Raw genomic sequence first — 20,563 nt, forward strand, 5'->3', positions numbered from 1 at the left:
GCGGGAGAGCCCCCCCAGGGCGAGCTCCGCGGGCGGCTCGGGCTGCTCCGTATTGCAAAGCCCCTAAGTGGGGCACCCCCCCCCTCGGGGCCCTGATTTGCACCAGAGCCAGGGGGCCCCATATGCTGCCCCCCACCCCAGCTCCGCTCTGGCCCCAGCGCTTGGCCTGCTCTGCCCAGCGCCCCTGCTGGGGGGCTCTCCCCACTTCTCCCCCCAGCCAGGGAAAGGGGGGCGGTGGGGTGGGAGCCCTTGCAGGGTCTCTTCCGAATCCCCCTGACCTGGCTGGAGCATTGCCCCCCACAAGGCCGTCTGGGGTAGATGGAATGGGAACGGCTGTGTGTCAGAGGCCCGCTACTGATCCCATTGCATAGAGATCCTCCATCTGCTGGAAGGCTCTGATTCTCCGTCCCTCCCCTCCCTTCCCTATGCCTTGCACTCTGTGGCAATGAAGTATTTGCCGGGGAAGGAAGGGAGGCCGCTTGAGTTCCACAAATCAAGCGCTGAATGAGGGCTGTGGCCCCGTGGATCCTGTCCCTGCTTGCCCAGGGCCTACAAAGAAGGAGACTGCCTTCCCGGCCTCTCTGCTAACAGGCGGCCAGAAACACATGCTCTGGCTGAATAAACTTCCTTTTTGTGGCAGCGGGCCGGGCCAGCGCTGGTGATCTGCCAGCAGAATTGGGGGAAAGTTGATATTTGCTGGACATTGGGACAGTTAATTATTAGTTTCCCCATCGGAGCTTAAGGTTCCACGGAGGGGAGGGCAGGCTGGCTACGGCGGGGATGGGGAGCAGTGTGGCCCCCACAGTCCAACAATGATCCTAATTTTCATGTGGCAGCTGCACATTTCCACTTTCCGTGGCCCCCGCCACCAAAACAATCAGTTGGACCAAGGAAGAGATGGAACAAGGAACACGAGGGGCGGCCAGGCTACAGCCTCTCCTGCTTCAGGGCAGGATTTGGCTTCTAGCTATCGGGGGTCAGGAGGAAACGGTCTCTGGGAGACCCTTATCCTGGGGGTCCCCCACAAGATCTCTTGGTGCAGCTGGGACTGCCACTCTCTGAGTAGCGGAATTGCAGGCTGTCCTGGTCCATGGCGCGGTGCCGGAGCGTGAATTCCCTGTCTTTGGAACAGATGCTTCGCTCTTCATCTCATTGGCTTAGGCTGGGAGCGCGAGGGATGGGGGGGGTAGGGGCTGCTCAAAGCATGTTGGCAGCCCCCCCCCCCCCATAAGGGGCCCCGCTCTGGGTCGGGGTCTGTGCAGCGCTCTCAGTTTGTGGGGTGCATGCAGCACCTGGCAAGATGGGGTCTTGATCTCAGTTCTGGGATGCAGGGGAGTGAGGAAAACAGGTGTGAGAGGGACCCTCATTTCAGTCCTGGGTGGGTATGTGCAACACCCGGTACAACGAGGCCCTGGAGGAGCGTACAATCAAGCCATTCGGTGGGAGGGGCTGTCACCCCTGCCTTGTACCCTGGGGAGCCCTGTCCAACCAGGACTGCTCAGAGCCACCCCCCCTCCAGCCACATGCAGCTCACTCCCAGGGTATTTGTGTAACCCCAGCCTGCTGGGTACACTCTGACGCTCCCCAGCCTGGGTTACAAGGCAGGGTGACCCACACACACTCCCAGCCTTGGATTTCTCCTGGGCTGCCCAACTTCTCCTGGACAGCGTAAATGCATTCAAGTCTGTTCTTCCTTCCTAATATACAGCAGCTTGTCTCCTTGAACGGCGTCACCCGAGTAAACACTGCATGAGGCAAAACAGTCAAACAAGCTGATTCATTACAAAACGAGAGCTTGCCCATAAGCACAAGCACTGAGGCACACGCATCAGAAATGGCGACGAGACCAATGAAGACACAACGCTTCCTAGTGCCGGACTTCAACTGTATTAGACACAAGCCGAGATTCCCACCGCATGCTTCCCACGGTCATACTGACCAATCTTCACATCAGGCCTGGTCCCCCAGCGTCCAACATCTGCTTCCTTGGTCTTCTCAGCTGTACAGGAGACCCCTTCCTTGTTTTTACCGTTGATGTCTCCTTCCTGCAGGTTGTGCGTGGAAGGTCTGGGGTCCTACACGGTATTCTTGCTTGTGATCCTTTGAAGGGCTTATTAAAAAATCTACATGGCTGAAGATCCAGGCATTTAAGGATAAAGACAAATACACAGACTGCATCTAAAAATCTGCGCTAGACTTTTCTAGAGGTGTGATTTTCTAATCTTCCGCAACACACAAATGAAATATTTTTAAAGACAGTTTTAAAACTAAGATCCTGTACACCATGGCTACTTCACATGCAGCCCGTGGGCCGCAGCCGGCGGCCCGTGGGCCGCAGCCGGCGGCCCATTTATTTGAGGCCTGCAGTGTGGTTTGGTTTTATGCTGGGGTCTGTACACGGCCCGCGGGTGGCATCCTTTGAACGTGGCCTCCACTGGGAACACGCTCCCCAATGGCAAGGCATCTCGGAGGCAAGGTGAGCACTGACAGACGCAAGCGGACGGGCTGGCTGGAACAGATGGGTACAGGGTGTTGGTGTTTTTAGTTCCCAGAGAAGAGGTGCTCCCGGGGCATTGTGGGAAGTGCTTTGTATTCAGTGTGAAAGACGCTATTTGCATATCTTTGCATATATATTTGCATGTCTATGCAACCACACTTACGTTGCAGTCCTCCGCATGTGTGGTGAGTATCATGGTGGCCCCGGGGCATCCAAAGTTGAGTAGCCCTGCTGTAGACTAACACGTTCCTCCTCATTCCAGGAGGAATAACAGGTAGTTCAAACTATGCTTTATTTCGAACTACCGGGTCCCTGCCGCATGTAGACGCGGCCAGTTAGTCCGGACTTGTAAATTTCAAAAATGGCGACCGGCTGGGAAGATGCAAATCAAGCGCAGGATATTTAAATCCCAGGCTTGATTTGCAACTTCGAATGCCGACATTAGCCTCCCTGGTTTGAACTAGGGGGCTAGTGTAGACATACCCTAGAGAAATAGTTTTTCCTAATCTCCAACCTAGACCTCTCCCTCTGCAATTTGAGACGATTGCTCCTCGTTCTCCACCTGCCACCCCTGAGAACAGCCCCTCTCCAGCCTCTTTGCAGCCCACTCTCAGGTAGCTGAAAGATGCACCACATCCCCCCTCGCTCTTCTCTTCTGTAGACTAAATAAACCCAAATCCATGGGCGGCTGGTGCAGCTGGGGCTGGAGGAGGCAGGCCTCAAACCCCATCTGGAGCCCCGCCCCCTCTGCTGAGAACCCACCCCCATGGGGAGGAGAGGAGGCAGGGCAGCGTCCCATGTGCCCCCCCCCAGCGGAGGGGAGGGGGCAGTGCCCAAGCACATCCCAGCCTTGCCAGGGCACCGGGAAGGAGCAGAGGAGTGAGGGAGCATGCGGGCAGCTACTGAACAATGGGGGAGGGGGAGGTGATCGCGTGGTTCCGGCATCCAGCACTGGGAATGCAGGTGCTGGGGGCAGAAACACTCCACCCCCAGGGCGCCTCCAGCAGACGGACTGTGGACGGGGCCAGGCTGGCGGTTTGGGAAGACAGAGCCGTCCCCAGCCTAAGCCAACAGATGCCCAGGCCCAAATCCCTCAGCCTCTCCCCATAGGTCAGCCCACTTGCCTTTGCTCAGGACAGGCCTGTTGGCTGACTTCAGCCTGGGCGCGGCCGTGGGGATTCGGGCGGGGTGAATAACATCGTGCCGGGAACGCCAATCCCATCACGCTGGCTGCTGCCAGGCCGATTGGCCAGCACGTGAGGAGTTATCCAAGGATCCCTCCCAAGGGCGGCCCTTGCACAAAGCCAAGTACCAGACGGCTATTGGGTGTGACCACAGGGGTGCATTCCATCGGGAGAGCGGGGCAGACCCATGAGGCCCCTGTCTCAGTCTGGGGGTGTCAGTGGAATGCCCATCTTGGCTGGGGGCATAACTCTGTGCAGCGCCTGGCACACACAACTCGATCTCAGGCTTGGTCTCCAGGTGACAGTGAAGCGGAATAATCAGAGGATTGTAGACCAGGGAGGAACCTCGAGAGACCATCCAGTCCAGTCCCCGGCCCTCCTGGCAGCACCAAGCACCGTCCAGACCACCCGTGGCAGGTGCTTGTCTAACTTGCGCTTCCAAAACTCCAGCGGAGGCGATTCCGCCACCTCCCAAGGCAGTTCCCTTGGGTCTGTCTCTAGACACAGCCCTTCCAGCCAGTCTGCCCGCCCATGCGGGGCTCCCTGTGCACAGACGAGGCTTGGCTAACCCATGTGACCCTGCGTGAACACCAAGCACCTGAGCACTGCTGGGATTGTGTGTTCTTGGATCCGGACTTCTACACTCCAGTCGTCTGAAGAAGTGGGTTGTGCCCATGAAAGCTCACGCTGCCGTCGACAGGTTTTGTTCGTCTTCAAGGTGCTGCTAGACCATTCGTGGTTAAGTTTTACCTGTTACAGAGTAACTCGGCTACTCCTCTGTTCTTTTTCTCAGTAAGTCTGGGGTCAGCACAAACCAACACCCCCCTTCGGTTTAACCCCAGAGAGAACCTTGCTCCCTGGGGGGCCTTTCTTCCCTTTCCATATTCACCGCCCCCATTCAGTGCACAGACTAAGCCAAGTTCTGCTCCGGGGGCGTGGTGAGTCCTTTCCCAGGGTAGCTGCACTGTGTTCATCCAATCTGAAGCCCAGAGCTCTCTGGAGAGCAGGTGAACCTGGCCGGAGCTGGCAGGCCCCTGGAGATCTTGCTTGCAGGTTCCTGGCTGACGGCAGAGCAGTGGCTTGACGGGAGGAGAGTGGCTGGTGTCCTCGGTGGTGCATTGATACAGGGTAGGAGGCAGGACTGGCTCGGAGCTGCTGGCCCAGGCAGATTTCAAATGCAGCGTGTCCTGGTTTTTTGCAGGCTGGTATTAGTGTTGTCGAGGATCAGTAGAAAAGGGTGGGTACTCCCCTGGCTGGCTTCTTCTGTCGTCTACCTGCATGCCCAGCGGCTGTAAACCGGCCCCAGTTTGAATCTGGTTTCATGCTGGTGTCAGTGGTGACGCACAGCAGGAGGGAGCCGGATCCCAGGGAATGAAGTTAGCAGAGCTCCTGACGCCAGGGCTCTTGGTGGAATCTGGACCCCAGCGGGAACTACTGTGTGCGCAGCACAATTGGAAATATGGCCCGTGTTCAGATCAGGCCGGGGGGAGCCGAGACCCTGGAAAATCCGGCTCTTTTGCCCCCCAATCCTGTATTTTTCTGGTTGCAATTGAATACATTGGGCCGTGGTGCTCATGAATGATTTGGCTGTTGCGTGCATGCTTCTAAGCACTCTTGTGTTACACTACGCTGTTAAACAGCTGTGCCGACTCACCCCAGAGTGGGCTGTGTTCCAGTCAAGCCTTGTCCCATCTGCTGGGTTGGTTGATTCGTTTGCAGTGTGGGAGCATGTGGCTGTACCTGGCTGCCCTACTGGGGCTGTACTTCCTGCGCCGATGGTACCGGGAGCGGCAGACTGTCGAGGGGCTGTCGGAGAAACACGTCCTGATCACCGGCTGCGACTCTGGCTTCGGGAACCTGCTGGCCAGGCAGCTGGACGCACGGGGGCTGCGGGTGCTGGCGGCTTGTCTCACCCCGCAGGGAGCAGAGCAGCTGAGGCAGGTGACCTCGGAGCGGCTGCAGACGGTGATCCTGGACGTCACCCGCAGCGACAGCATCGCCGCCGCGGCCGCCTGGGCAAAGGCGCAAGTGGGGGACAAAGGTGGGGTCTTTAAATCCTCCATCTGCCCCATTGTTTTCTCTCTGCCTTTCCCAGAGACAGCTCTGAGTTCGGCTGTGCTAATGCCAGAAGCAGAAGAGTGAAAGGTGGAGAAGAAGAATTCCTGGTTTCTATTCCCAGCGTGGGGGAAGGGAGTGGGGTCTAGTGGTTAGAGCGGCAGATGCTGGGAGCCAGCACTCCTAGCTCCTATTTGTGTCACTGAAAGGAATGAGAAGGGGGGTGTATTGGGGGCTGGGAGCCAGGACTCCTGGGTTCTAGTCCTGTCCTGGGAGAGGCGTAGGGGTCTAGTGGTTTACAGCAGAGGGGCAGGGCCCAGTGACACAGGCAGGAAAGCCACGATGCCGGATAAGCCCAGCACGAGGCAGATGGTCCCGGGCCACACACAGAGAAATGGCCCTTTGGCATCTGCCCCACGTGGGGGAGCGAGGCCGGGATGGGGGTGGGTTTACTTGCCAGGTGTGGATGAAAATTGGTGCTGTGAGGGGATTTCAGATCCAAAGGGACCCTCCCCCATGTGCTCCTTCGTTGTCCCGTGCTCCCAGGGCTGTGGGGCTTGGTGAACAATGCAGGGCTCCTCCTACCCATGGCCCCCAACGCGTGGCTGACCAAGGACGACTTCCTCACGGTGCTGAACGTGAACCTACTCGGCCTCATCGAGGTGACCCTCAGCCTCCTGCCCCTGGTGAAGCGAGCCAGGGGCCGAGTTGTCAACGTGGCCAGTATCATGGGCCGCCTGGCCTCCTACGGAGGGGGCTACTGCCCTTCCAAGTACGGCGTGGAGGCGTTCTCCGACAGCCTCAGGTACCCACGCGAGCCGGCCCCACCTCGGCCAGCAGGGGGCAGGCGTTTCCATAGTGATTTTGGGGACCTCTGCCTTTGAGGGCCTGTCCTGAAACCCCTTTAATGAGCCCGATTCCCAGAGACCTGGGGAGCGGGTCCTTTGAGGCAGGGGCGTGGGGACACTGTTCAAAGGGGGGGGTGATCTGTCCCTTTGCCCCTGTCCAGACCCATCCCTAGCAAAGCCCCAGCATGTGAGGCTAGGAGTCGTTATCCCAGTGCTGGGCTCTCGGCTGCCCGCTAATCTGGACTCCAGCACGCAGGACAGAAGTCAGGAACGTGACAAGGATGCCAGGACTCCAAGCACTAGGCTGGGAGACCTGCGGTGCTGCGGGACCCCCACCTCTCTAGTTCCGATATCATCCCCCCAGTTCCCTGGTCCACCTGTCCCTTCCGGGTGCTTTGACTGGAAGGGGCCCCACTCAAGAAGTGTTGGGCCTTGTTCCCAAAAGTGGAGTTGAGAATACCCCAAAATCAGAGGTGGTCCCTAGGGGGCTCCAGGAATCCCACGGCCAGCCCTGGCTGGTGGTGACGGGCTCGTTCCGTTCCAGGCGCGAACTGCAGCCCTTCGGCGTGAAGATCGCGGTGGTGGAGCCGGGGCATTTCCGAACGTCCATGATGGATGTCCAGCGCATCCTGGAGTCCGTGGAGCAGATCTGGCGCCACCTCCCTCCCGAGACCAAGGAGAGCTACGGGCAAAGCTACTTCGACAGCTGTGAGAGAACGGGGCACCTCAGCGTAGGGCCTGGGGCAGAAGTATCCAGCCCAAAAGCCAGCCCACACGCTGTGCGGTTGTGTGCGGCAGACCCTGCGCTGTTAGTAGCTAACGGCGACGCTCTGCAGGCAGGGCTTTTGGGGCCAAGAACACTAAGGCGGGAAGGTGTCAGTACCTCTGAAAATGTTAGCCCCTCCCCAGCGAGTCAGTCCTTTCAACTAGGAGATTGCTCACTGTTATACCATGATATGGACTGGAAATTTAGGTTCCAATGAGTCATCATTATGTTTCAGAGTTAACAGGCCAATGATTTGTCTGGAGGCAGAGCTATGGATGCAGGCTCCCTGCAGACTCCTGAAGGCAGCTCTGTGCCAGGTTGAGCCTTGGGTCCCTGTCGGAGCATTTCTTCGCAGCCGTACACCTAGAATCTTAGTCCTCTTCCCCTCACACAACTGGCTGAGTCCTGCTGAATAGGAATCTGCCACCGGGGCCAGAGAAGTACCCCAGGTGCAGTATCCAGCTGCAGTGCCCAGGCTGGCGGCCCTGCCTGGGGGCTCTGGGACTGACCTGTGCCCGTTCTCTGCTTACAGACCACAAGGTCCTCAGAGAGGCCCTCGTGACGAGATGCAGCACCAACCTCTACCTGGTCACCGACTGCATGGAGCACGCGCTGATGGCCCGCCACCCCCGCACCCGCTACTCCGGGGGCTGGGACGCCCAGTTTTTCTTCATCCCCCTCTCCTACGTGCCCACCAGCTTGGCGGACTGGGTGTTGACCCGGGGCAGGCCCCGTCCCGCCCAGGCCATATAAGTGCGAGGAGGAGAATGAAGAGGGGGCAGGGAAGGGGGCAGCCCGGGGGCTGAAGGGGAAGAAGCTGGGGAATTGAGAAAGGCCCAGGTGCAAACAGCAGCTTTCCTGGGGCTGCCCCGACTGCCTGTCTGCACCTGACGTCTGTTGCTGTAGAGTGGCAGCTCCTCGGGGCCGGGTGTGTCTCTTTGCTGTGTGTTCGTACAGCTCCGAGCACCGGGCAGTTTGGTCCTTGAGTGAAACCCCCTTGGGGCACCCCTGGAATAGAGCGAATAAAGACATTTCCCGTTTACTCCTCACTCTCCCTTGGCTCCTTGGTTCCTTCTCCAGATTGCAGCATTTGCTGCGCTTTAACAATGCAGAGCGGTGGGGAAACTGAAGCATGGGAGGGAGGCGGGCAGAGAAAGGGATGACTGGCCCAAAGCCATGCAGCAGCCCAGCACCCAAGTCCGGAATAAAATGCAGCCTTCCCAATGCCCCGGGCAGCGCTCTAACCAGTAGGCTGCACTCCCAGGTAATGCCCCTTCCCCGTCCTTCAAGCAGGACCTTAAAGAGTGCAATCATATCTCCCCTCAGCCTTCTTTTGGCTAAGGCAAACAAGCCAAGCTCCGAGCACCGGGCAGTTTGGTCCTTGAGTGAAACCCCCGGGGGGGCACCCCTGGAATAGAGCGAATAAAGACATTTCCCGTTCACTCCCTCACTCTCCCTTGGCTCCTTGGTTCCTTCCCCAGATTGCAGCATTTGCTGCGCTTTAACAATGCAGAGCACCAAGCACCATCCAGACCACCCGTGGCAGGTGCTTTTCTCACTTGCGCCTTAAAAACTCCAGCAATGGTCTTACTGCTGGGATTGTGTGTACTTGGATCCGGACGTCTATACTCCAGTCGTCTGAAGAAGTGGGTTGCGCTCACGAAAGCTCATAGACTCATAGGCTACGTCTACACTGGCATGATTTTCCGGAAATGCTTTTAACAGAAAAGTTTTCCGTTAAAAGCATTTTCGGAAAAGCGCGTCTAGAAAGTGTCCGTGGCCAATCTAGACGTGGTTTTCCGCAAAGAAGCCCCGATCGCCATTTTCGCGATCGGGGCTTTTTTGCAGAAAACAGTACTATGCTCTCTACACTGGCCCTTTTGCACAAAAGTCTTTAGGAAAAAGACTTTTGCCCGAATGGGAGCAGCTTAGTATTTCCGGAAAAGCACTGATGATTTTACATGAGATTGTCAGTGCTTTTCCGGAAATTCAAGCGGCCAGTGTAGACAGCTGGCAAGTTTTTCCGCAAAATCAGATGATTTTGCGGAAAAACTTGCCAGTCTAGACACAGTCATAGACTTTAAGGTCAGAAAGGACCATTATGATCATCTAGTCTGACCCCCTGCACAGTGCAGGCCACAGAATCTCACCCACCCTCTCCTGGAATAATCCTCTCACCTATATCTCAGATATTGTAGTCCTCAAATGATGGTTTGAAGACCACAAGATGAAGAGAATCCTCCAGCAAGTGATCCGTGCCCCATGCTACAGATGAAGGCGAAAAACCTCAGGGCCTCTGCCAATCTACCCTGGAGGAAAATTCCTTCCCAACCCCAAATATGGCGATCAGCTGAACCTTGAGCATGTGGGCAAGACTCACCAGCCAGACACCCAGGAAAAAGGTCTCTAATAGTAACTCCTATCATCCCACCATTGGCCTATTTATCACCGATAGTGAAATGCCACTTAGTTGCCAAGATCATATTATCTCATCAAACCATCCCCTTCATAAACCCATCTAGCTTAATCTTGAAGCCAGATAGATGTTTTGCCCCCACTACGGTACTTCCCTTGGAAGGCTGTTCCAGAACTTCACTCCTCGAATGGTTAGAAACCGTCATCTAATTTTGAGTCTAAACTTCCTGATAGCCAGTTTGTATCCATTTGTTCTTGTGTCCACATTGATATTGAGCTTAAATAATTCCTTTTCCTCCCTGGTATTTATCCCTCTAATATATTTAAAGAGTGCAATCATGTCTCCCCTCAGCCTTCTTTTGGCTAAGGCAAACAAGCCAAGCTCCTTGAGTCTCCTTTCATAAGACAGGTTTTCTATTCCTTGGATCATCCTAGTGGCCCTTCTTTGTACCTGTTCCAGTTTGAATTCATCCTTCTTAAACATGGGAGACCAGAACTGCACACAGTATCCCAAATGAGGTCTCACCAATGCCTTGTATAACGGCACTAACACCTCCTTATTTCTACTGGAAATACCTCGCCTAATGCATCCCAAGACCGTATTAGCCTTTTTCACAGCCATGTCACATTGGCGGCTCATAGTCATCCTGTGATCAACCAGGATTCGGAGGTCCTTCTCCTCTTCCGTCACTTCCAACTGATGTGTCCCCAGTTTATAACTAAAATTCTTGTTATTAATCCCTAAGGGTATGTCTACACTACCCTCCTAGTTCGAACTAGGAGGGTAATGTATGCATACCGCACTTGCTAATGAAGCCCGGGATTTGAATTTCCCGGGCTTCATTAGCATAAGCGGGGAGCCGCCATTTTTAAATCCCCGCTGCTTCGAACCCCGTGTAGCGCGACTACACGGGGCTCGAACTAGGTAGTTCGGACTAGGGTGCCTATTCCGAACTACCGGTACACCTCGTTTCACGAGGAGTAACGGTAGTTCGGAATAGGACCCTAGTCCGAACTACCTAGTTCGAGCCCCGTGTAGCCGCGCTACACGGGGTTCGAAGCAGCGGGGATTTAAAAATGGCGGCTCCCCGCTTATGCTAATGAAGCCCGGGAAATTCAAATCCCGGGCTTCATTAGCAAGTGCGGTATGCATACATTACCCCGCTAGTTCGAACTAGCGGGGTAGTGTAGACATACCCTAAGTGCATAACCTTACACTTCTCATTATTAAATTTCATCCTATTGCTATCACTCCAATTTACAAGATCATCCAGACCTTCCTGTATGATATCCCGATCCTTTACTGAATTGGCAATACCTCCCAACTTTGTGTCATCCGCAAACTTTATTAGCACACTCCCTCTATTGGTGCCGAGGTCAGTAATAAAAAGATTAAATAACATTGGTCCCAAAACTGATCCCTGAGGATCTCCGCTAGTAACCTCCCTCCAACCTGACAGTTCACCTTTCAGTGTGACCCGCTGAAGTCTCCCCTTTAACCAGTTGGTTATCCACTTCTCAATTTTCATATTGATCCCCATCTTTTCCAATTTAACCAATAATTCCCCATGAGATACTGTATCAAATGCCTTCTTGAAATCGAGGTCAATTAGATCCACTAGATTTCCTTTATCTAACAAATCTGTTACTTTCTCAAAGAAGGAGATGAGGTTGGTTTGGCACGATCTACCTTTTGTAAAACCATATTGTAATTTGTCCCAATTGCCATTAACGTCAATGTTCCTAACTACTTTCTCCTTGAAAATGTTTTCCAAGACCTTGCATACTACAGATGTCAAACTAACAGGCCTGTAGTTACCCGGGTCGCTTTTTTTCCCTTTCTTAAAAATAGGAACTATATTAGCAATTCTCCAGTCAAATGGTACAACCCCTGAGTTTAGAGGTTCATTAAAAATTTTTGCTAATGGACTTGCAATTTCATGTGCCAGTTCCTTTAATATTCTTGGATGAAGATTATCTGGCCCCCCCGATTTACTCCCATTAAGCTGTTCGAGTTTGACTTTTACCGCGGATATGGTAATATCTACTTCCATATCCTTAGTCCCATTTGTTATGTTACCACTATCCCTAAGCTCTCCATTAGCATCATTAAAGACTGAAGCAAAGTATTTGTTTAGATATTGGGCCATGCCTAGATTATCCTTAACCTCCACTCCATCCTTAGTGATTAGCGGTCCTACTTCTTTTTTTTGTTTTTTTCCTATTTATATGGCTATAAAACCTTTTACTATTGGTTTTAATTCCTTTTGTAAGGTCCAACTCTACATGACTTTTAGCCTGTCTCACTTTGTCCCTACATGCTCTAACCTGAATAAGGTAGCTTTCTTTGCTGGTCCCTCCCATCTTCCACTCCTTATATGCTTTCTGCTTTTTCTTAATCACATCTCTGAAATGCTTGCTCATTCAGGTTGGTCTAAAACACCTGCCTATAATTTTTTCCCTCTTTCATGGGATACAGGCTTCTGACAGCTTCTGCAACTTGAACTTAAAATAATCTCATGCCTTTTTTTAAGAAGAAAAGGCTTTATTTTCCGAAAGATCCGCGTCTAGACTGGCGCTTTCTTCCGGCAAAGCTCCGAGCCGGAAAAAAGCGGCAGCCATGTTTATGCAAATGAAGCGGGGGGATTTAAATCCCCGCTTCATTTGCAATTGCGATGTGTCTAATTTTCATCCCTTTTACAGAAAAGTGATGCAGTCTAGACACAGCCTTAAAGTCTACCGCATCATTGATCTACAATGCTACTCCACCACCTTTACCTTTATTTCTGTCTTTCCTAAACAGCACATACCCTTCAATACCTGTACTCCAGTCATGCCTAGTATTCCACCATGTTTCTGTTATTCCTATAATATCTGGTTTCATTTCCTGGACCAGTAGCTCTAGTTCCTCCATGTTGTTACCTAGGCTCCTCGCATTGGTGTACAAACATCTTAATTTTTGCTGTTTGGCCTCACTCACATTCTTAACCCAATTTAGCATGGACGTTGTACCTTCAATTTGACCTATTAGACTAGTATCCACTCTACCCTTCCTCCTTATGTCCATTCTCCTACCCCTGGCTATACCCTTTCTTGCTGTTTTCCTCCCTCTCAATGCTAAGATCCGGCGTAGAGATTACCTGGACGTCTCCCAACCGTCTCCCCCAAATTCCTAGTTTAAAGTTCTCTTAATCAGTTGTGCCAGCCTCCATCCTAGAAGTCTATTTCCCTCCCTACTTAGATGCAGTCCATCCCGAGAGAACAGTCCTCTCTCCGTGAATGCCTCCTAGTGGCCATACATCCCACAGCCCTCCTTATAGCACCACTGCCTGAGCCATCTATTGAACATCATAATCCTATCACACCTTAGTTGCCCTTTTCTAGGAACAGGCAGAATCCCACCGAAGATCACCTGAGTCTCGATTTCCTTAAGCGTTTTCCCCAGCCTGGCATAGTCTCCTTTGATTCGTTCCAGCGAGAATCTAGCCATATCATTTGTTCCTACATGAAGGATGATCAATGGATTCTTTCCTGCTCCTGTTAGGATCCTCTTCAAACTCTGTTCAATGTCCTGTATCTTAGCACCTGGCAGACAGCACACCCTTCTGTTCTCTGGATCAGCTCTGGTCACGGGCCTGTCTATTCTTCTCAATAAGGAGACCCCAATCACGTAGACCTGCCTTTTCCTGGTCACGCTGCCATCAACAGGTTTGGTTCGTCTTCAAGGTGCCACTAGACTATTCGTGGTTAAGTTTTACCTGTTACAGATTAACTCAGCTACCCCTCTGTCCTTTTCCCCGTAAGTCTGGGGTCAGCACAAACCGAACCTTGCTCCCTGGGGGCCTTTCTTCCTTTTCCATATTCACCGCCCCCATTCAGTGCACTATGCCAATTTCTGCTCCAGGGGGCATGGTGAGTTCTTTCCCCAGGGTAGCTGCACTGTGTCCATCCAGTCTGAAGTCCAGAGCTCTCTGGAGAGCAGGCGAACCTGGCTGGCCCTTGGAGATCTTGCTTGTAGGTTCCTGGCTGACAGCAGAGCAGTGGCTTGACAGAAGCAGAGTGGCTGGTGTCCTTGGTGGTGCATTGATACAGGGTAGGAGACAGGACTGGCTCAGAGCTGCTGGCCAGAGCAGATTTTGAATGCAGTGTGTCCTGGTTTTGTGCAGGCTGGCGAGGGTCAATAAAAAAGGGTGGGTTCTCCCCTGGCTGGCCTCTTCTCCGGTCATCTACCTCCATGCCCAGCGGCTGTAAATTGGCCCCAGTTTGGATCTGGTTTCATGCTGGTGTCAGTGGTGACGCAGAGCAGGAGCAAGTTGGCTCCGAGGGGGTGAAGTTGGCAGCGCTCCTGGCGCCAGAACTCTTGGGGGAATCTGGACCCCAGCAACCCAGTGGGAGCTACTGTGTGCTCAGCACAATTGGAAATACGGCCCGTGTTCAGATCAGGCTGGGGGGAGCCGAGAGCGCTGGAAAATCCGACTCTTTTGTCCCTCAAGCCTGTATTTTTCTGGTTGCAATTGAATACGTTGGGCCGTGGTGCTCATGAAATCATTTGGCTGTTGCGTGCATGCTTCTAAGCACTCCTGTGTTACAATACTCTGTTAAACAGCTGTGCTGACCCACCCCAGAGCTGGCTGCGTTCCAGTCAAGCCTTGCCCCATCTGCTGGATTGGTTTGTTTGCAGTGTGGGAGAATGTGGCTGTACCTGGCTGCCCTACTGGGGCTGTACTTCCTGCGCCGATGGTACCGGGAGCGGCAGACTGTGGAGAACCTACGAGAGAAACACGTCCTGATCACCGGCTGTGACTCTGGCTTCGGAAACCAGCTGGCCAGGCAGCTGGACGCACGGGGCTTGCGGGTGCTCGCAGCTTGTCTCACCCCGCAGGGAGCAGAGAAGCTGAGGCAGGCGACCTCGGAGCGGCTGCAGACGGTGATCCTGGATGTCACCCGCAGTGACAGCATCGCCGCCGCGGCCGCCTGGGTGAAGGTGCAAGTGGGGGACAAAGGTGGGGCCTCTAAATCCTCCATTTGCCCCATTGTTTTCTCCCTGCCTTTCCCAAGGACAGCTCTGAGTTCGCACAGGCTGGGGCGATGCTAATGCCAGAAGCAGAAGAAGAGAAAAAGATGGACAGCGAGAATTCCAGGCTTCTATTCCCATCCTGGGGGGAGAGAGTGGGGTCTAGTGGTTAGAGCAGCAGGCGCTGGGAGCCAGGACTTCTGGATCCTAATCCTGTCTCTGGAACGGATAAGAAGGGGGGGTGTATTGGTTACAGCAGGGGAGGCTGGGAGGCAGGACTCCTGGGTTGTTCCTGTCCTGGGAGAGGCGTAGGGGTCTAGTGGTTTACAGCAGAGGGGCAGGGCCCAGTGACACAGGCAGGGAAGCCATGATTCCGGATAAGCCCAGCACAAGGCAGATGGTCCCAGGCCACACACAGAGAAATGGCCCTTTGGCAGATGCCCCACGTGGGGGAGCGAGGCCGGGATGGGGGTGGGTTTAATTGCCAGGCGTGGATGAACATTGGTGCTGTGAGGGGATTTCAGATCCAAAGGGGAGCCCCCCCCACATGCTCCTTCGTTGTCTCGTATTCCCAGGGCTGTGGGGCTTGGTGAACAATGCAGGCATCGGCGATCCCGTGGCCCCCAACGAGTGGCTGACCAAGGACGACTTCCTCACGGTGCTGAACGTGAACCTGCTCGGCCTCATCGAGGTGACCCTCAGCCTCCTGCCCCTGGTGAAGCGAGCCAGGGGCCGGGTCGTCAACGTGGCCAGTGTCATGGGCCGCCTGGCCTCCTACGGAGGGGGCTACTGCCCTTCCAAGTACGGCGTGGAGGCGTTCTCCGACAGCCTCAGGTACCCGCGCGAGCCGGCCCCACCTCGGCCAGCAGGGGGCAGGCGTTTCCATAGTGATTTTGGGGACCTCTGCCTTTGAGGGCCTGTCCTGAAACCCCTTTAAAGGGCCTGATTCCCAGAGACCTGGGGAGCGGGTCCCTTGAGGCAGGGGCGTGGGGACACTGTTCAAAGGGGGGGTGTTCTGCCCCTTCGCCCCTGTCCAGCCCCATCCCCAGAGCACGTGGGGCAGGAGCCGTTATCCTGGGGGCTGTGTTCTCGGCTGCCCCCTAACTTGGGCTCCAGCACGCAGGGCAGCAGCTGAGAACGTGGAGAGGCCATCAGGACCCCAAGTGCTAAGCTGGAAGCCCTGGGGATCTGCCGGGCCCCCCCCTCCAGCCCTCTAGTTCCTGTTCCTATGCTTCCCGTCATCCTCTCTAGTCCATCTGTCCCTACCGGGTGCTTTGACTGGAAGGGGCCCCACTCAAGAAGTGTTGGGCCATCTTCCCAAAAGTAGAGTTAGGGGGACCCCCAAAATCGGAGGCCGGCCCAAGGGGGCTCCTGGAATCCCGCCGCCACCCCTGGCTGGCGGTGACGGGCTCGTCCCGTTCCAGGCGCGAACTGCAGCCCTTCGGCGTGAAGATCGCAGTGGTGGAGCCCGGCTATTTCCAGACGTCCATGACGGACCTCCAGCGCAACTTGGAGTCCCAGGAGCAGATCTGGCGCCGCCTCCCTCCCGAGACCAAGGAGAGCTACGGGCAAAGCTACTTCGACAGCTGTGAGAGAAGGGGGCACCTCTGGGCAGAGACCGGGGTAGAAGCAGCCAGCTCATAAGAAATCTCGCCATCTCCTCCGAGGAGCGCCCGGCGCTGCTGGGCTGGGGGGTTGGCCTTTGCATGCAGCCGAATTTCTGCAAAGGGCGCTGGGTGGCTGGAATGAACTCACCTGCTAAGTGTTAGGGCGGGGAGGCTGCCCCCTGTAGGACGAGCACACGCTGTGTAGTTGTGTGGGCAGAGCCTGCGCTGTTGGTAGCTAACGGCGACGCTCTGATTGGCGGGGCTTTTGGGGCCAAGAACACTAAGGCGGGCAGGTGTCAGGACCTCTGAAAATGTTAGCCACTCCCCAGCGAGTCAGTCCCTTCCACTAGGAGATTCCTCAGGGTTACACCCTGATATGGACTGGAAATTCAGGTCCCAAGGAGTCATCATTATGCTTCAGAGTTAACGAACCAATGCTCTGTACGGAGTTAGAGCTATGGATGCAGGCTGCCTGCAGACTCCTGAAGGCAGCTCTGTGCCGGGTCGACACTTGGGTCCCCGTCGGAGCGTTTCTTTGCAGCCGTACGCCTAGAATCTTAGTCTCCTCCCCTCCCACAATTGGCTGAGTTCTGCCGAATAGGAATCTGCCACCGGGGTCAGAGAAGTACCCCAGGTGCAGTAGCCAGCTGTAGTGCCCAGGCTGGTGGCCCTGCCTGGGGCTCTGGGACTCACCTGTGCCTGTTTTCTGCTTACAGGCCAGAAGCTCTTCCGAGAGGACTACATGACGAGGTGCAGCAGCAACCTCTATCTGGTCACCGACTGCATGGAGCACGCGCTGACGGCCCGCCACCCCCGCACCCGCTACTCCGGGGGCTGGGACGCCCAGTTTTTCTTCATCCCCCTCTCCTACATGCCCACCAGCTTGGCGGACTGGGTGTTGACCCGGGGCAGGCCCTGTCCCGCCCAGGCCATATAAGTGCAAGAAGGAGAATGAAGAGGGGGCAGGGAAGGGGGCAGCCCGGGGGCTGAAGGGGAAGAAGCTGGGGAATTGAGAAAGGTCGAGGTGCAAACAACAGCTTTCCTGGGGCTGCCCCGACTGCCTGTCTGCACCTGACGTCTGTTGCTGTAGAGTGGCAGCTCCTCGGGGCCGGGTGTGTCTCTTTGCTGTGTGTTCGTACAGCTCCGAGCACCGGGCAGTTTGGTCCTTGAGTGAAACCCCCGGGGGGGCACCCCTGGAATAGAGCGAATAAAGACATTTCCCATTCACTCCCTCACTCTCTCTTGGCTCCTTGTTTCCTTCCCCAGATTGCAGTATTTGCTGCGCTTTAACAATGCAGAGCGGTGGGGAAACTGAAGCATGGGAGGGAGGCGGGCAGAGAAAGGGATGACTGGCCCAAAGCCATGCAGCAGCCCAGCACCCAAGTCCGGAATGAAATGCAGCCTTCCCAATGCCCAGGGCAGCGCTCTAACCAGTAGGCTGCACTCCCCGCTAATGCTCCTTCCCCGTCCCTCAAGCAGGACCTGCGTCCCCGGGAGCATGAGCCGCTGGGAGGTGGGAGCCCTGCGCGTGCCGTGGTGCACAGACCCCGTCCCAGGGAAGAATGTGCGGAGCTGGGCACTGGGAGCCACCGAACCCCTCAGTCGGATGGAACCACTGCGCAGGGGTGGGGGGGAGGAGAATCACTGCAAGATGGGGGATGGGGGGTGGAACCCCTCGTTGAAAGGTGAAAGTAGCAGGTGAGCCGCCCCAGAAAGAGACTGGCCTCCTGGGGGCGGGGCTCTGGGTGCTGCTGGGACCCTGGGAGGCGTGGCCACAGCAGACCCAGGCTCCAGGGCTGGTTGCTCGGGTGCCCAGGCAGCAGGGTTCCTGCCTCCCCAGCCCGTCCCGGGGATGCAGTGACAGCGTCGCCCAGTGGCGGCCCTCCAGCCCCGAGTTCCCCTCCCAACCCCTTCCCAGACTCCTGCATCCCCCCATTTCCTTGCGCATAGTCCCCCCCAGCACCTGCGGCCTTGACTCCTGCACTTCCCACCCCCCGCCACATACCACCTGCCCTGATCCCGCCACACCTCCCACCCACTACTACCTACTCTGATCCCCCACACCTCCCAGTCCCCCTGCCATATACCTCCTACCTCTCTCTTCCCCCCCCATGCAGAGAGAGCTGCAAAGGGGGGGGAACTGAGGTACACACATACATTACAGCAGTGACTGTAACAGCACCCCCACTATGTCACATTTGCATATATATTTGCATGTCTATGTAACCACACCTACCTTGCGGCCCTCCGCATGTCAGGTGAGTATCATTGTGGCCCCCGGGGCTTCCAAAGTTGAGTAGTCCTGCTGTAGACTAACGTGTCCTGAGTAAATTATTACTATAAGGCATGACCCTTTTGGTCAGTAGACACAGAAACAGTGTGTACCCTGCCCTGGGCAAACGCCGGTTGAATGGCTGCGTGACCACTGGAACGGCTCTTTCCCAGTTGCAGTGTCGAGCTAGCTCACCTGGTAACCTGGAAGGCTTTCTCGTTTTTCAGTTATAGGGCGTCCCCGCTATGAGTCGCCCCGGTAACGTCACTCACGCGTGAAGGAACGGACACGTTGTACGTCCTCCCATTCCCCGCTCTTAAGTCGCACGCACGCAAAAAGCAAAACCAAACACCACAGTGTGCGCAAAAGTCAGGCAGCCGCAGGAAAGAAATTCCCCACTTTCGGGTGTTTTGTCCAAGGTTTTGCAACGTATCTTGGACTCATAGTGAGGAGGACGGCCTGTACTAGATCCCCTGCAACAGCCAGTTGTGGGGGAGCCCACAAGAAGCATCAGAGCAGTGATAAGGAGAGGGAGAGGGGGTATTAAGACCCAGAATTTCGGGTGACCTACACAGCGGCCCATGCCTCTCTGGAACCCGCCTTCAGATAGCTGAAGGCTGCATCAAATCCCCCCTCCCTCTTCTCTTCTGTAGACTAAAGAAGCCCAAATCCATGGGCGGCTGGTGCAGTTGGGGCTGGGGGAGGCAGGCCCTCAGCCCCACCTAGAGCCCCGCCCCCTTTGCTGAGGCCCCGCCCCCACGGGGAGGAAAGGCGGCAGGGCAGTGTGCCGAGTGTGCCCCCCTCAGGGCAGGCGAGGGGGCAGCGCCTAAGCACGTCCCAGCCTTGCCAGAGCACTGGGAAGGGGCAGAGGAGTGAGGGGAACCTGCGGGCAGCTGCCGGAGGATTGGGGGAAGGGAGGAGCCCGTGTGGGTCCAGGAACACAGGAAGGGCGGGCATGGGGGGCAGCAACGCTCACCCCCCGGGCGCCTACAGCAGGCGGACTCTGGACGGGGCCAGGCTGGCGATTTGGCTGCTGCCAGGCCGACTGGCCAGTAGGCGGGCTCCACCGTCCGCGAGAGGCCGCGCCGACTCCCTCCAGGGCCCACAAGTTCGGACCTTGGCCTGGCCTGTGGCCGAGGGACAGTTTATAGGGCCCAGCCCTGGGACAGGATGGGCAGGCAGACAAGGGGTTCACACAACCCGTCAATAGTTCCCGGGTTAAGACGCTGCCCTGGGTTAGGGCGAGACGTGTCTCCCACGAGCGGTGTGGCAGTGATCCGGTCTCCTCGCTCCCGGAGAACTGACAAGCCAGGGGATATTCCCTTAGAGGGGGAACCCGCCACCCCTAGGGGAGAGGTGGCAGGGGGGACGCAGGCCCGCCCGTATCACTGCGTCTCGGCCCAGGGCCCTGAGAGTGGCGGCCTTGAAGCCACTAAGTCGGCGGGAATCCGGGCCGTTGCAGGACGACTACGTCGAGGGGTCAGCGGGGTTCCAGGCCACAACACGCTGCCCACCCGACCTCCATCTGCTCAGCCGTCCCAGGCTCGGCTATTCCCGGGACCCTTCCCAGTTCCCCCTGGGGGCCTACCAGGCTCTGGCATTGCTCCGGAGGGTCTGCTGGTGATGGAGGCACTGGCAGAGTATCCATCCGTTTGGGCTCTGGCAGGGGTCCAGGTGTGCTGGACCAGACATCTGGGCCTGGCAAGGGTCCTGGCAGGTTTGGCCCGGCCTCCAGCGGTGGCCAGGACCTCGGGAGCTAGGGATGGGGAAGTCAGCAGGGTCCTGGCGGTGCAACCCAGTCCTCTGGCTGGGGGCAGTGCGGCCGAGCCCTGCGAGGTGGGAGCTGGAGCCAAGCGTCTGCCCTGGTCGGCTGCCCGGCTCTGACTGAGCTCCCAGCTCTTATAC

The 20,563-nt window shown here is 56.1% G+C and overlaps 2 protein-coding genes across 4 annotated transcripts; both read left to right on the forward strand.

The window, feature by feature from the left end:
• The first annotated feature begins 4,668 nt into the window (after positions 1–4,668).
• LOC102444001 (17-beta-hydroxysteroid dehydrogenase type 6-like) lies at positions 4,669–8,395 on the forward strand. The gene is made up of 5 exons (XM_075901847.2): positions 4,669–4,809; positions 5,401–5,722; positions 6,283–6,541; positions 7,129–7,292; positions 7,883–8,395. Exons 2-5 carry the CDS (start codon positions 5,410–5,412, stop codon positions 8,101–8,103), a joined length of 957 nt encoding a protein of 318 aa, XP_075757962.2. The 5' UTR covers positions 4,669–4,809; positions 5,401–5,409; the 3' UTR covers positions 8,104–8,395.
• Positions 4,671–17,621, forward strand: LOC142818928 (17-beta-hydroxysteroid dehydrogenase type 6-like). 3 transcript variants are annotated; one of them, XM_089774686.1, is made up of 5 exons: positions 4,671–4,809; positions 14,447–14,768; positions 15,355–15,613; positions 16,204–16,367; positions 17,103–17,621. In XM_089774686.1, the coding sequence occupies exons 2-5, from the start codon at positions 14,456–14,458 to the stop codon at positions 17,321–17,323; spliced, it is 957 nt and encodes a 318-aa protein (XP_089630812.1). In that variant the 5' UTR covers positions 4,671–4,809; positions 14,447–14,455; the 3' UTR covers positions 17,324–17,621. The 3 variants fall into 3 exon arrangements, with proteins under 3 accessions (XP_089630812.1, XP_075757952.2, XP_075757953.2); XM_075901837.2 differs by lacking the exon at positions 4,671–4,809 and adding an exon at positions 13,713–13,858; XM_075901838.2 differs by lacking the exon at positions 4,671–4,809 and adding an exon at positions 13,718–13,858 and having other exon boundaries at positions 14,372–14,768.
• Positions 17,622–20,563: the final 2,942 nt, after the last annotated feature.

Source organism: Pelodiscus sinensis, chromosome 31 (genome assembly GCF_052426305.1).
Source record: "Pelodiscus sinensis isolate ZL-2025 chromosome 31, ASM5242630v1, whole genome shotgun sequence".
NCBI classification, from domain to species: domain Eukaryota; kingdom Metazoa; phylum Chordata; order Testudines; family Trionychidae; genus Pelodiscus; species Pelodiscus sinensis.